The 17,311-nt window shown below is 29.6% G+C and overlaps 1 protein-coding gene across 1 annotated transcript in view; it reads left to right on the top strand.

Annotated features, from left to right (window-relative positions):
* The window catches only part of LOC107437856 (sterol O-acyltransferase 1), a 44,757-nt gene that overhangs the window by 26,236 nt on the left and 1,210 nt on the right, over window positions 1–17,311 (top strand). The window contains exons 6-12 of the mRNA XM_016049980.3: window positions 1,039–1,164; window positions 2,547–2,622; window positions 9,533–9,626; window positions 11,394–11,667; window positions 11,802–11,900; window positions 12,023–12,152; window positions 16,248–16,390. Coding sequence (XP_015905466.1) covers window positions 1,039–1,164; window positions 2,547–2,622; window positions 9,533–9,626; window positions 11,394–11,667; window positions 11,802–11,900; window positions 12,023–12,152; window positions 16,248–16,390 — 942 coding nt within the window. The remainder of the gene's footprint in view (window positions 1–1,038; window positions 1,165–2,546; window positions 2,623–9,532; window positions 9,627–11,393; window positions 11,668–11,801; window positions 11,901–12,022; window positions 12,153–16,247; window positions 16,391–17,311) is intronic.

Here is a 17,311-nt window from a genome sequence, read left to right as displayed (position 1 = left end):
CAACGACATGACTAATTTTTGAAAGCCCGTATCACAACTGCTGCCATAAATGTGCGCATAACGAATGTTTATAAGAAGTACATTCAAAACTTGCTTATATAGCCTATGCGTAGTGCTCTTATGAAATCGAAACATATATTTTGATTTACCTTGTATATTCTGATAATAAATATCATTAATTGATCTTTATCGGAAAATACCCTGTAATTTAACACAACCGCTTTTATATATTTAGTAAAGTTAATCCTAAACCCAAACTAAATTATTTTTATTGAAATGTCACATAAAGAGAAGTATGGGGCGTATTTTAGTGTTTCTTAATTTAAAAAGAAGTACAATTTAATTTTTAAACCATCTGAAATTTCTTCTACAGGCCATGTAGCAGAAGCTGAAGTAGTTAAATAATCATTGAGCAGAAATAATTGAGAAATAGTCATATAGCAGAAATAGCTATTTTTTCAAAATTAAAGTGTTTCATTAAAAAAGATTTTAAAAAAATAAATGAGATTAATTTAAAAAAAAATAATTATTTTAAAATAAATTTTAAAAAACAACAAAAGTGAAAAATAAAAAATTATATTTTCCTTAAATAAAAAAAAGATTTATATTTAAAAACAAATTTTAAAAAAAATTATATAAATAAAAGTTAAAAAATGAATTTACGAAAATAAAATTTAAAAAATTAAAATTTATTTAAAATTAATTTTTAATTTTATAAAAAAAAGCTTTAAAAATTATTTTTTCAATTGAAAATCAAATAAAATTATTTAAAGAATTTAAATTAAAAATTATTAAATTTAAATTATTTTTTTTCCGTGGTTCGTCATTATTGTTTCACAATAAGTCCTTCAACTTATAGCTTTGAAAAGAGAAATGTTTAATATCCAGGCGTTCATTTATGCTATGATTATTAAAAAAGCAGTAAGCAAATATAACCAATGATTGCAGCTTATTTTAAACATCTTCAAAATAATAATAATAATTTTTATATTTTGAATCAAAATTAATCATATTTTTTTCCTTCTTTATACATTTCAGATAGCTGATACTTTATTTTTGGTTCTGTATATAGCAACTTTAACTTCAATGTTTGTGGTCACTGCGTCTTCTACATTAAAACATTCACTTCCTCCAATCACAGCATTCGTAACGATGATCGAACAGGTATAAATATCATTTATTTTAATTCAATAACCTAATTAATTAATTTAATTAAATGTTTTTAATTAAATTAATTTTATTTAATTAATTAAAAGTAAGTTAATTTTATTAAGTAAATAAGTTAATTAAATTAAATAAAGTTAATTTTAATTACACTTATTTTAATTAATAAATAATTCTATTAAATTAATTAAAATTCATTTAATTACATTAATTAAAATAAGTTTAATTAAAAATTTTAAAAAAAAATCTATTCTGTGGGTAACTGCCTGATCGTAATCCACAATGCGAAAGAGTATTTTGTAACATACTCTTTCTTTCTATACATTTCACTAACTATACATTTTTAAAACATTTTTCTCCACGATCTTTCTTTTTAACTATATCTTCTGGTATTATTAAATTTCCAAAATACATCTTTGGTAATTTAAAAAAAAAAGAAGCTAATTAAAAAGTTGTTATAAATGCGCATGAAGAGCAATAAGGATTCAATATTAAATTCTTCTGAAGTAAAAAGTAAATTTTAATTAAAATTCATTAGATATCACAAAACAACGAATAAGTTATCAGCATATGGAATTTGAGTTCCAAAATATTGTATATATAAATAGAAATAACGGTAATTATAACGAAAGGGTAACTGACTGACATATTTGTTGCTTCTAATGATACTTGAACAAGTCAAGTTCTCAGGCCATTAGCTTTCTGCGAATTCAGTCAGGAAGGTGGGATTTTCGTTTGACAAGAGAGCACCGCAAGGGGGAAAGTACATCTTATCTTTCAGAACCTGACGGTAGCCACACACATTCGCGAGGCAACTTCCTTAACTTAAATATAGATTTTAAGAAAGAAATTTTCTACAGATCTTTATACTCATAGTACTGCTCAGCAACCGACCACAGGAATTTCGATTCCTGTATTTACAAGCGCGTATATCTACTTGGTGGTCTTGGCGGAGTCGAGAATCTACCACGGTTCCTCCACTCCTGAGTCCAATTCTCGAACCAGCGGGCTACCACGGCCTTTACTTACATATCTAAATTTCATTAATAACCTACAGAAAAAGGAAAATTATGCTATGAAATTTTGATTTACTAAACTCTTCTAAAACGCGCATAAAAAAATACACTAACCATTTTTTTAAGCACAGAATAATATAGAATAATAATATAAAGTGTTTTTAAAAATAATAAATGGTTGATGACTGGACTGTAAACCAGATTATTAAACTTAGATATTCAAATAAACATAAATCAGGAAAAATTAAAATATATGGGTATTTGTAAGACAGCCCTTCTATAGGGGACACACTGTATCTTAAGCAATTTGTTTCCTGGAGAAGTTATTTTCTTAAAATAATACACTGTATCTGTTATTATTAATAGGTGAGAATATTCATGAAAATCTATTCTTTCGTAAGAGAAAGCACTCCACGAGTTCTGAAGTACAAGCCCACTAAAGGTGAATACTTATTTTGTATTAGTTAATTCAATTTATAACTCTTTTTTTATCAATTCTTTTGAATCTTAATGAATAATGCTAGATCGATTTTTTAATAAAACTATTGTATCATTACAAGCAACCGCTATGTAAACGGGAAATGAAACATTTCGTTAAATTAAGGGAAATACTGACCTACGATAAGAAATTTCTCAAAATCATTGGGCTTATTCCTAAGCATTGATTAACATAAATGATTAGGGAAGGCAATATAGAATCAGGACGTTTGACAGGCATGTTTGACAGGCATGTGCACTAACCATGCACGAAAACTGTAGCCTAGAAAACTTGAGCTCATAATTATAAAATTAATTTATCCAAAGATGCATCTATGCAAAATATAACTTTTAGTAAATATTTATTATTTTTTGTTATTTTATTTAATAATGTTCAAAAAATATTGAATTACGAGGTATAAAATAGCTTACGCCATTTTAAAGGATGTAATTATTTTTAATGTTCATCAAAATACAATTTTTGAGTGGAATCGGTCGAATATATCCCGAGAAATCGAATTTTAAGCATCTGATTTGTTTGAAATTCAATTTCTCAGAAACGTTTTAACCGATTTTGTTCAAATTTTGTATTTTGCTATGTAAAATTACATCCTTTAAAATAATATAAAAACTTTTATACCTCACAATTTAAATTTTTTTCGAACATTATGAAATAAAAGGATAAAAAAATAATAAATATATATTAAAAGTTATTATATTTTTCATGGAATTATCTTTGAATAAACTAACTTTATAACTGTGAACAAAAAATTTTCAATTCGCTTTAAAAAAATTCTCGAGATATGGATAAATATGCAGGAAATAAAATTAACATTAAGGGGTTCAAACTTTGGACTGCTCTCCTAACCAACCTATGGTGGCCATATTTTGGGGGGTCAGAAATTCGAATCCGTCGAAAAAAAGGTATGTTTATTCAGAGAAAGTGCGTTTTTGTGTCTGATTTCGTAACTTAAAATATCCACTGTACTAATTAATTAGCATATTTTAAGTCATCCCGTCGAACCACTAAGATTGAGTCTTAGAACGTGAAGTTCGAACAATAGATGGGTGCTCCGTTTTTCATTTTGCAAACTGTACGATTCCGCAAAAGATGATTGTTGATAACATATTTTTTTTTCTCTATTGATTTTCAATAAAAGCTTTTGTATAAAAATATGTAAGAGTAAATGAAATTTATTTTCTAATTCAAAATACTTTACAAAGATAATATAAAATAAAGTTACTTCAATCTACAACTGAAAAACCTCATGTTTTATAAATTTATAAAATGTAATGTAATATTTATTTACTCACATTTAGCTTTCAGAAGCATGATAGAACTTGTTAACTGAGATAATTGCTCTTTTGACAAAATACTTTTCGAAGTTCTCAGAAGAAAAATGAAATATCTCATGCACTTAAATATTCGATATATTCTCTACATTTAGCAAACACAAGATTAAAAAGAAGAACAACCACAATCAATATACAATTTATTTAGTTATAAATATAGTTAGTCAGAGAAAAGAAAAATAATATCAGTAACTCGCTCGCTCGCGAAATATTGATTAATAAAAGCTATTGAAATTGTAGACTGCGACAACCAGGGGGGGGGCTACATTTATATAGGTAAACAAGCAAAGAGCATAAGAGCCCCTTGTTATTTAAAAGGGGCTGACAATATTAAAATTCATCCGAAGAAAAAAACATTTGTCTGTTTTAATCAACATCATAATTTAAGTAAAAAGTNAAAATTGTTATCTTATTCACCATATCACCGACGTCGATTCTCTCTTATCATCAGCAGATGGCAGCACAATAGTAGTCATTTATAACTTCTGAATAATATGAATGTGTTGATTTATGCTTATCTGTACTAAGAAGTTTATTATATACAATTTTATTTAAAATTAAAAAAAAAAAAATTCTTCTCAATGGTTTAAGTTGTTGATTATATGTTATGAAGGGGGGGGGAGATTAAAAATGAGCGAATAAGGATGATAATGATGTTAGCATAATCCCCTTGATCATAGTGTAAAATAAAAGTATAAAATAATTGCGTGAAATAAAAGTATTTTTAATTGAATTTCAGTTACATTTCTATGGTTGCTTGCGGCTTTATGATATCCATAATAATAAAATATCTAAAATCATAATAATAAAGCTCGGATCCTTTTGCTCATCAGTACAAGTCAGTTAGGAAAACGAAACTAAACATATTTTTTATTTGACCAGTAAAAGTGAGATTCAAATTTAATAACTCGATGCAATCTTTTTTTCTTCTTCTTTTAATAGAAATTTTTTTAAAAAAATAGCAACGAAAATTGAAAGCAAACGCTGTTAATACGGATATAAATCTACCGCCGTGATGCACTCACCTCCTGTAACTGCCGGTCAAGTAACTCGCAGTTTTGAAACCGACGGTCAAAAAATAATGGTGGAATCGCTTTTGAACTCTCGGTCGAAGTTTCCAAACCGGGGGTTTTGGAACTGGGAGTTACGCGTTAGGTCAGAGTCAACGGTGAATACGGGGGTTAGTGGTTCGACGGGATGACTTAAAATATGCTAATTAATTAGTACAGTGGATATTNACGGTGAAATGAAATTTTGGACTCTAACCTAGAGTTGCTCTCATAAAACCTGTTTTGAACTCTGACTGAGGGTTAGGGTCAATGGTGAATACGGGCGTAAGATTGAGTCTTAGAACGTGAAGTTCGAACAATAGATGGGTGCTCCGTTTTTCATTTTGCAAACTGTACGATTCCGCAAAAGATGATTGTTGATAACATATTTTTTTTTCTCTATTGATTTTCAATAAAAGCTTTTGTATAAAAATATGTAAGAGTAAATGAAATTTATTTTCTAATTCAAAATACTTTACAAAGATAATATAAAATAAAGTTACTTCAATCTACAACTGAAAAACCTCATGTTTTATAAATTTATAAAATGTAATGTAATATTTATTTACTCACATTTAGCTTTCAGAAGCATGATAGAACTTGTTAACTGAGATAATTGCTCTTTTGACAAAATACTTTTCGAAGTTCTCAGAAGAAAAATGAAATATCTCATGCACTTAAATATTCGATATATTCTCTACATTTAGCAAACACAAGATTAAAAAGAAGAACAACCACAATCAATATACAATTTATTTAGTTATAAATATAGTTAGTCAGAGAAAAGAAAAATAATATCAGTAACTCGCTCGCTCGCGAAATATTGATTAATAAAAGCTATTGAAATTGTAGACTGCGACAACCAGGGGGGGGGGCTACATTTATATAGGTAAACAAGCAAAGAGCATAAGAGCCCCTTGTTATTTAAAAGGGGCTGACAATATTAAAATTCATCCGAAGAAAAAAACATTTGTTTGTTTTAATCAACATCATAATTTAAGTCAAAAGTAATCCGAAGAATTTTAAGTTTAAAAAAACGGCAAAAATATTAGCAAAAAGATAAATTTTTACTAAAATTGAAATCAAAAATTTGTAGATCTCTCCTTTTTACAATAGATGATAACGTATATCATGTTGAACTTCTTGTGGGAAATTTTTTTTTACGTAGTTCTGACTTTAAATACTTTATTATTATATTATTAAAAGTTTAGAGTATCAATATTACTATAGTGCCGTGTTTAGGGGTGGCGAACTGGGCGGCCAAAATTTCAAAACTTGTTAATATACTTATGTTACAAGTTTTTTTTTTCCTCCCTTCATTTTCTTGCCACGCTGAGAAAATTTCTGTAATTCTTTATAAATTATACTCCTAGTTTCTCAGTAGAAAATCTTATTTATTTTATAGTCAGTTATTGTGGCACGCGTAAGCTTGTTGATAGTTCTTTCCATTGGGGATTGTGAAGAATACATTACCATTGTGCCTCTTCACTAATCTTGCCGATGAATTAAGTCTTCTAGTTTCAAGAAAGACAGTGAATGCTATAGTAAAACAACCTTACAATACGAAAACAATTTTTTAATCTTTGACACTCATTTCTATTGAGAATGATCCACCAACTTTTTTAGATTTTACTCTTATAATAGCTAATTTTGTTGCTAGAAAAGCTAGAAAAATTGCATTCGAATTAACTTATCCATATTTGTAAGGAATATTATAATTTTTTCTTGACATTTGCTGAATATATTTTTCCTATTCCTAGGATTCATAGGAATAATTTTAATTTATATTTCCAAATCTGTTTCATTTTATTACAGTTAAGGATCCTTTTTATCAAAAGTGTAAGTATTTTTTAAAAAAATAACATGAATTCAACTTTGGTGTCATAGAAATTTTTATATTAAAAATTTTAATTATTGCCCATTTAAGAGTGTATGGAATGCAATCCCTTAAAATAGTCTAGGATAATGTCAAAAAAAAAAACAGTGTTGGCATGATTAAAAAACATATCAGTTAAGAAAAAACATTGATTTATATGATTCATTATGATTTTTTAAGCCAAAAATTTATGTAAAGAATATTATTTATACAATACTGCATTATTTAATAACTTAATATGTAAATAGATAAGGCTGCGATAATAAATCACTGATATCTCATCGATTATAAATGTTTTATTTTATAATGAGGAATAGGTTAATAAATCAAAAACGAAAAAAAGTTTTTTTTCGTTTAAGAAGTTAATGTAGATAAGAATGTAATTTTTGAATGATAATATTTCATTATCCTTTTCATATTGTAATATGCTCATTTTAGTATGCAAAATAATTCGCTGTCTCCCTATCAGTAAATATACTTCAATTATACCCATTAAATTTTATACATATTTATTTTAATATAATTAATTTTAAATCTTATTAAATATGTAGTTAATATGCATACTTGTAATTAAAGAATAAAGACCTTTTCTGCGAAGAAAAGTTAATTTAAAAATGCTTTCTGATCTAAATTAATTTACTTTTCATTAGACAAACTGATTCTCTCTCTTTACAATACATTAAAGTTTTGAGTTCAATAGAAAAAGATATAAGATATAGAATACAATTTTTTAGGGAAAGATCTAACTCGTTTTCCTTAAATTGTGGCAAAAACGTTTTATATTTGAATAATATAATAGAATTCAAGATATCTTTTTGGTAATTAGTTATTTTACTATTAGTTTTATTATCAGTTTTTTTTTATACTTAATTTAAGAGCTCATTTTTAGATAATTTCAAAGAAAATGTAAGTTTTAATATCTGCTATACTTTCACATTAAGAAACTACAGTCATAAATCATAGCACTAAAATCAGTTCTAGAAGGCCAACAGAATGACAACTTGATTTCACCCAAAAATGCAGATACCTGCATAGTATGAATTTTTCCTTTATATGCATTTTATCACAATGTTACAGCGAGAGGTCGAAATCTAAGGATTGTCGACTTTATCCGGTAAATGTCAACAATCTCATAATTGCCTTGGTCAATGCCCGAAATATTTATGACCGATATTTTGTTAGTTTAATCACAGATATTTTAATATTTATTCGATATTTTAAACGTAATTTATACAGTATTTTAAATTATGATTGTGATGGATTATAAAAGACACCAGTATTAGGAATACTGGGCAAATGTATAACGGGCAGTGGTACTTAACCTTAAAAAAATCCTATTGTAAGAAATATCGGGCAATGGCACTTAAATTTAAAAACATCGGTGTAAGGAATACCGAGTATGTGAATGCTGGGAAACAGTATTGAACTTTAAAATAAATATCAGTGTTGGGATACTGGGCAATAGCACTTAAAAACGTCCGTGTAGGAAATACCGGGAAAGATTTTTTAATGTTAAAAGCATGTAGGGGGGCTAATAATCTTAAACAATCTTTAAAAAAACAGAGGGTATCATCTCCTCACCTGCACAGAATTCCCAACACTGTAGTTTTTCTTAATCTATCAGAATCGGATTTTAAAATATCGTATAAATATTTAAATATGCACTCTATAACAAAAAAAATCGACGCATCAAGAAAGCACTAAGACGCGCAAAATCGACGCTCGGTCAGGCTGGAATGATGCCTACTGGGGACGTATAGTCTTTAGCGACGAATCCCGCTTACTGTGTCCTGACGATCATCGAAGACGTGTTTGGAGACGCACAGGGCAGAGGGGATCCTGCCTTCACTATTGCACGCCACACCGGCTCTCAACAAAGCATTATGGTCTGGGGTGCCATTTCCTTTGACAGCCGGACCCCTTTGATCGTCATTAAAGGTATACTTACTGCACACCGGTACGTCGATGACATCCTAAGACCTATTTTGCTACCGTTCCTTTTGCAGCGCCCTGGGCTGGTTTTTCAGCAGGACCATGCCAGACCACATACGGCACGTGTTGCTATGAACTGTCTGCAAGCTTGTCAAACTCTTCCTTGGCCTGCCAGATCACCAGATCTCTCTCCCATCGATGTGGTGGGAAGGCGATTGCATCTGGCACGGAATGTTGATGAACTCGTTCGACAATTGGATCGAATTTGGCAGGAAATACCGCGAGAGACCATTCGGGAGCTTTATCGGTCAATGCAACGCCGTGTGGCAGCTTGTATCCAGGCTAGAGGCGGGTAAACACCTTATTGAACTTGTTACTGTAACTCTGCAATAAATTATTCAATTGTTCTTAAATTTTAATCATTTACTATTCTGTACATTGTCTTCCTATCCACCAATTTTCGTTTCAATCGGACAACTCCTTCTTGGTGCGTCGATTTTTTTTATAGAGTGTAGATGAATAAATTATTATTCCATCAGATTTTGCATATATTTCGGGCATTTACCAAAGGTGCTATGCGTCTGTTTTATGGTGAAAGTTGACAAACAGCAATGTTGGTCTTTTACAGAAGCAACTATATCTTTTTCTTTTTTTTCTGTTTGTAGATGGAGACCAAAGCGCTCAATTATATCCATCCCTAAGTCATTATTTATACTACCTCTTTGCACCCGTAATGATTTACAGGGACTCATATCCAAGGTAAGTTTCAAAAACCTTTAAAAATTGAATACAACAATGTTAAATTTTATAATCGTCGTCGAACAGCCGACCCAATTTTCGGGTTTACGACTACTAATGTTCAACTCAGCAGCCTTATAATTTTGAATCCAATCTAGAAGACAAGGGAACTCCTGGGTCAAGTACTGGGAGAAATTTGCCTTCGTGGAGGAAATTTTAATGGAACTAACCCCCATCTGCGTAGCATTCAGAGGAAAACCACGAAAATGGTTAGTTTGACGGCAAGGGGAGCAATGTTGAATGAAGAAATTTGTAGAAGAATGCGTAAAGTAACATTTCAAAAACGACCGAACTTTCTTTTGCTATATATTCTTATTTCTGACTTTGGCAAGTTATAGTATGAAATGATTTTTAAAGAGGAAAAAATTTCGCTTATGTCAATATTTCAATGAGTTATGCACAGTCCAAAACATGAACGAAATATATGGAATAGTTCTTGAGAAACAAGAATTTTGAAATTTCATTTATTGAAATTTTATTACTCAGAATCCATTCAACCTATTTCGCCATTTATTCGCCAACCTATTCGCTATTAACCATTTAAAATTGCACAGTTCAATATTAAGTAAAAATTTGTATACCTTACAATTCAAAGCTTTTTGACCACCATTAAATTATATTATAATAAATAATATATAGTTTTAAGAAATAATATTTTGTAAGAAATTATTTTTGGATAAATGATTTTTAGAAGAAAATGTAGTTTAAATATTCTGATTCGCTTTTGTGATATAGCGAAATAAACTAAAAGGGAAATAGATTTTTTAGACTGTATTCTGTCCTTTTGTTTCAATTTTGAGAATCAAAAATCCGAATCAATGAAAGAAAAGTGAAGACCAGCATATGACTATTCAGAAAAATTACATTTGAAGATTATCAAGGGGCAAGAACGTTTTATGTCCATTTTCCATGAAAAAAGAAAGAAAGAAATAAATTAAAATAAAATAGAAATTTTAAAAACAATTTTAAAAAATTTGATGATTGGACCGCTATTGACGATTTTATTCATTTTAAGCATTATTAAGTTTTGACAAATCAATAACATGGAAAATCGGATTTGCCCTAGAGTTGTTACACAGTGAAGATGGGCCATGCTAAGGAAAAACGATTCATGTCTACGGGTTGTGTTGTGAAGAAGAAGACGGTAATACTAGTGGGAAAGCATTGACAGGGAAGGGAATTTTGAGGTCAACCCGATTCCGACCCGATTTTTAAAATTTTATTTTTTATTTAACATCGAAAATTATGACTTTTGTTTTGAATTGAATACTTGTAACATTTCTGTATATTTTTATTTTTGCTACTTCAATTAAATATTTGCTCCTGAAAATTTTCGAACCTGGAAATTCGTTTGTCTTCAAAACTAGCTTTCATGACATAAACCACTTTTCCCTCTTAATTTTAATTTTGTTCGATTTCGTTGTTCAAAATATCATCTGCAGATAACTAATTAGTATAATGAAGACTGCTATCATAATTAAAAATTATTAAGATTGCGTAATACGTAAAAAATCCGATCACTAGACCTAAACTTATTAATATATTCTATTTATTATTCACTAATTTTTTTCCACTTTTTTTTGTCGACATTCTAATAAATTCACTAAAATAAATTCACTACCATACTCTCCAAAAGTATCTAAGAGTATATTAAAATATTTGTAATAAACCCTTACTGAATATCAGTTACGGATATCATTACATACTTTTATATTTTTATTTATATAGGCGGAAAGACACAGACTGGATGTTTGTTTTTCAAACACTTTTCAAGTTCTTTGCCTGCATATTTATTGCCTACTGTGCATTTATGAGGTTTATAGTCGATATATTCCAATATACGGCCTTGCGTCAATTCAGTTTGGCAGAATGTGCCTTGATTTTTGCAGGAGCAACTTTTGTTGGAGCCACAATGATGTTTTTAGTGTTTTATTGCGTACTCCACAGTTGGCTGAACTTCTTTGCAGAAATGATCAAATTTGGAGACAGAGAATTTTATCAAGTAAGGATTTGTTTACATTATTCAGTAACTTTCAAGTTGGTTAATCTTCTTTCACTTCCTAAAATTATATAATGAAGGAGCCATCGAAAGACAACTTTAATTAAGTTTTTAAAGTTTTCGTTCTTATTTTTCAGGATTGGTGGAACAGTACTTCCTTCTCTCAGTATTACAGAAAATGGAACTTAGTCGTACATGATTGGTTATACAATTATATTTACGTAGAAACTCAAAAAGTATGTTATGAGATTTAATATCATTTACTGCATATTATAAAAATACAAAAAAAAATTAAATAAATAAATAAAAAAAAAATGCAAGCTGCAAGCTATAGTAAGATCAAATTACTCCATTTCAGTTGGGATTTAATAGGACTTTTTCAATGATTACTGTGTTCCTCGTGTCAGCTTTAGTTCATGAGTATATCATTGGCTTAGCATTGGGATTTTTCTATCCTGTCCTGATGGTTATTTATTCGACAGTAGGAGGTAAGATATTTTATTTTATAGCCGACGTTGAACTGCCAACCGAAGTTAACAACTATTGATGTTCAACTCCGAACCAATTGTAATTGCTTAGTCTTCGCGGAGGATTTTAAGATAGAACTAACCCGCATTTTCATAACTGGTGAAGAAAACCACATAAACCTCCAACGGTCAAGCCATCGACAAGACGATTCCAACCCGTAATCCATTTACCACTGGGCATACTCTTCGTCAGCGCTGTGCCCAGGGGCAAAATTTGTACCAACCAGCCATTGCTGGGATTAGAACCTGGATCATTTTATTGGGAGACAAACGCCCCATCCCTTAAGCTACCGAGGCTTTAGAAGGTAAGATATGGAAAAATATAAAGGTGGAACAAATCGTTGAAACGGCACCACACAAAAACCAATAATGTGCCATTTGGCAAAGTCGTGTTTTTGGCAAGGTGCCAAAAAAAACTCAAATTTTTGAAAAATTGCCCGTTGAAAATACTAATATGTAAAGAAATGATTGTCTGGTAGATTTTTTGGTTAAGAAAGTGGTAGATGATATTCAAAATTTTTAAGGTTTCTATATACTCTAAGAAATTTCCATAAATTTCGAAGTGGTTGCCGTTAATTTATACTGCCCATTTCTTTGAGAAAAATCCCAATTCCTGTAATTGTAACGAGCTGTAGCAAAATTAGTTGTTATTAGCCGTAAACTTATACAACCAGATTCCTCAATGCATTTTTTAAACAAACTTCATCAAAGCTAGTTGAGATGATCGTTAATTTTATGAGTTAGCTCTTTTCGTAAGAAAAAAAAAAACAAACAGCGAAATTAAATATATTTTTTTATTAATTATTTTTTTGCCTTTGCCTCAACAAAAATTACTTTTACACAAAGTTACGACGAAAAATAATTGATAAAATTAATAATTTTTTTTACATGAATTCATACTAAACTTAAATCATTTCATAATCGAATTTGAACTAAACATTTTGTCGCATCGAAATTACTTCTACAATATTAGTTCTGTTTCAAACAACTTCTCTATTGTGCAACCACTACATAAAGCTCCCAAACTCAATTCAATCGATGTCGTACACCCCTGTCCATTGTGATTACAGCATCAGGCTACGGACACTAGGATCCCGGGTTCAACCCAGCCAGCGCAAAAAAGATCTCTCCCGCAGTCCGTCTACATTGTTGTAGCTTGTAGCAATACTTGATTTATCATTGGGAGTGAGAGGTCCAGATCTAGCCCTCTCCCCTAAGTATTAGAAATTTTGTGCTCTTTTTTCTTCTTAAGAATTGTCATTTAGAATTATGGCAAAAAAAATTTTTCATTAAATTAAGCTGAAATTTGCTAATTAATAGTTATTTACTTATAACTAATTAAAATCATTTCGTAAATAAACAAAATGTAAATTTCGTTTGATGCTACGACTACTGGGGCCCCTGACAATTTTGTGCCTACAGCCCCCAGATTCCTTTATCAGGCCCTGCATTGGTGACCATGAACAAAGAACCCACAATCCTCGACAGATGACATCATTACGTTACCTTGAATTTTTTCCCAGTTTAGTTTGCTCCAATAAACAAATTACGTAAGATTCAAGCATTCTCGAGACCCGAACTGCTATAATTTTTTCCAGCATTACGTTAAATTTGGGTCTGTTATCATACATTATACATTTTACAAGAAATTACGGATAAAACCGTATTTCTTTGGTCATGATAATTTTATGAGCATACATTTATTTTTACTGTCAATGAATTTAATTTTTTGCGGGTTACTGACCGTAATTTAGCGATGAAGTAAGACGGAGAAAAATTGCTAAGGTCTCCATAGAACAGCGAACGAATAGTACATTTTTTGTCAATGAAAGGGATGATATGAATAACTCCCTATCCCGAGTCCCACTTTTGTTGAAAGCTGATTATCCATTGCTCCACTTAGAAGTGAGTTAATTTTTTACTTATGGTGTTACTAGTACAATGGTATCATAGGGAATTTGAAACGAATTAACGCTTTAACCGCTCAACCAGACTAAAAAAGAAGGGCCAATTTATGTCCCCTATAAATATTTTAAAAAACTTTGCATTGTTTATATTATTCGACAAACCCTAAATATCTATTATTATAAGCTGTTAATTAATTATTGAATCTGATACTTTTATTAACAGTTTCCCTGATTATCCCAAGTTAAATTGGGTAAGTAAATATTACAAATATTTATAATCCCTTGAAAGTTCGGGTGTCGTAGAATTTGCCAGTACGTTTTGTTTTATCGGCCGGAAGAGCGAAGAAAAAAAAAAAACTGCTGTGTTTGAAAGTTAGCCAGGTTTTGTTGTTGAATTGTGGGACTGCTGCCCACTCGTTTTGTGCGATTGTATATGCACGATGGTTGCTGAATTTACAAAGAAAAAGTTTAAAAAATGGGAATCGCGTACGAAAGTGAAAATAATGCTGGTGATTTTTCAGATTATGAACGTAAACAAAAACTACTATTTAACTTTTTTCATTTGCCTGAGATAACTCGGGATAGTTAACTGGTGCTAAATTAAATGTTGTTTACACAAAAAAAATAAAAATTTCAACTTAAAACATGTGTATTATGCTTTTTTTTAAATTTATTATTATTTCTTTGTATTTATAAATGAAGTAAAAGAATATGTTGATTTTTTAAATTCCCCCTCACCCCCCCCCCCCCAANCCCCCCCCCCCCCCCCCAATTAGGTAAGGGAGGCGGTTAAAAAAATTTTTCAAAACTATACTTATCAACTTAATATTTTCTTATCTTTTAACTATTTTAGAATTTCAATAGAAAAAAAATTGTTAGAATTCAATGTCACAAGTTAACTATAAATGCTTATTTAATAAATTATTCAAATTATAGCCAACTTAATTTCTCTCCTTACCTGTTTTTTTTTTTCTTTAAATAAAATTTACTTTTACAAGTTGCAGTATTTATACATTAACATGTTATTATTGTGAAGTTAAAATTAATTGAAGCAAACATCTGTTTCTTTCCCTGTAACATCCCTGTTCTTCTAGTGCTTCAATAAAATAACCTTTTAATCTTTTATAACAGGGGTTTCCAACTGGCGGCCCGGGGGCCGTATCCGGCCCGCGAAGCCTTTTTTTGTGGCCCGCGAACTAAAATATATTAGTTGTCATTTTTTTGCGGACAATTTTCGTAAGAATTCTATATGGGTTTAAAATACTTTTCTCGTTAATAAAAACCTAATTTCTTCGTTTGTGTGAAATTTAACATACCAACGGTGCAAAGAAATTTATTTTTCAGGTTTTGCATCCAAGAAAATATTTATTCAAATACAAAAATAATCGTGTATGTTGCTCTTTTTTATTTCATTTTTTTTTTTTTTTGTGAATATAATTCAGCGTGTGTGTATCAGAAATTTTCTCGAAGAAATTCTCCGATTTAACTTTTTGAAACCACTCATTTTGGACGAAAATATTTACACACACATTTGTAAATTTTAAATTTAAAATGTAAATATCTATTCTCTGGTGGTTGCAGCAGACAAACCTCAATTTTCTCATTGAATATTTTGTGTGCTACTATGTAAGTTTTAATACCTTAACAATTAGATATCTGTTGCATATTAATTGTTTAATACATAGGTGCACATTAAAGTTATTGTAGCCCGAATTTTTATTATTTATTTATGTCTTTAAAATTATTATTAATAACAATTAAATATTTTTAAAAATCTACTTCTTATTTTAATTTGTAATTCAATACTTTTGTTTTGTGCAACTTGGTAAAACTCTGACAGTAATATTTAATGTTTCTTCAAACATAAAAGAGTCCTACAAAAAATTTTGATAAAGTTGAGGCCCGCCATTTGATTTGTGTGCTTAATTGTGGCCCCCGGCCTCATGTAAGTTGGAAACCCCTGTTTTATAAGTAGCTGTAAGAAATTAATATTTTTATTCGCGCAAGATGAGTTAGTAGTATTTAATTGAAATTAATTTCTATCCTTTTCTTCAGTATTTAACTATATCTAAACAATACCACTTTTCATATTAAAATTTTTTTATTCAACTCTTTTGATATGAAATCAACGAAACAATAATCGTTACAGTTGTAATCATGTTTGTGACGCAAAGACGAACTGGTCAGATGTGGAATATACTTATGTGGGGTATGCTGTTTTCTGGATGGGGAGTTATCGTCTGCCTATATGGATCCGAGTGGTATGCCAGAGTCAACTGTCCAGGCTCACAGGTAATAAAAACTAACTTTTTAAAATCAATACATTAATTTCTAAAAAGGCCACGAATTGGATGAATTAAAATGAAGAGATTTTGTTACTCAACTTATATCGATTTTAAGGTGTACTTCAATTCTTAATCGTTATGTTTGGGTACTAAGTGAACACAAATAGAACTTAATATACATTTATATGCATTCTCCCAAGCACTATGAAAGGTTTCCTCTTAAGGTTTCTCGAACCAAGAAAATTAAAAGCAAAAGAAAATTTAAAAAAAGCCACAGTTTTAACCCTTAGACACAGAATTTTTATTAAAAATTTTTTTCATTATTTTAGGACAAAATAAGTGAAAAATAAAAAATTTTATTTAATATTTTGATAATTTTCAGTTATGAAATACAGCATGAAAAACAGGTGCTTTTTTCTGTGTTAAACGTAAAATCTTCCAAACAATAACTTTTCAAATTTGTACTTATTTATATCTAAAAGAAACAGTTATTCATCATTGAAAATTTTTTAGTTTACAAATTCAATTATTGATAAATTTTTGAAGGTGAATAAAAAAAATTTTTTTTTTCAAACTACTTTTTTGGGATTTTATATTTTAGTACTGATACAATTCTGATAATCTAACATATTTTTTAGTAACTATTTGACTGTTTTGCTTAATTAAAAAATACCAAAAATGTATTTTTGCTTGCAATTAGAGCGTCTGAAAACACCATTGTCCCATCTACATCAAGGGGACAAACATGAAAACACAAGTAGAAGAAATATCGACAGTTATTCATCATTGAAATTTTTTTAGTTTACAAATTCAATTATTGATAAATTTTTGAAGGTGAATGAAAAAAAATTTCTTTCTCAAACTACTTTTTTTTGGATTTTATAGATTAATACAAATATAATTCCAATAATCTAACAGATTTTTTTAA

Source organism: Parasteatoda tepidariorum, chromosome 4 (genome assembly GCF_043381705.1).
Source record: "Parasteatoda tepidariorum isolate YZ-2023 chromosome 4, CAS_Ptep_4.0, whole genome shotgun sequence".
NCBI lineage: Eukaryota > Metazoa > Arthropoda > Arachnida > Araneae > Theridiidae > Parasteatoda > Parasteatoda tepidariorum.
The sequence above is the reverse complement of the archived record's forward strand: the minus strand, read 5'-3'. Positions and strand labels throughout refer to the sequence as shown.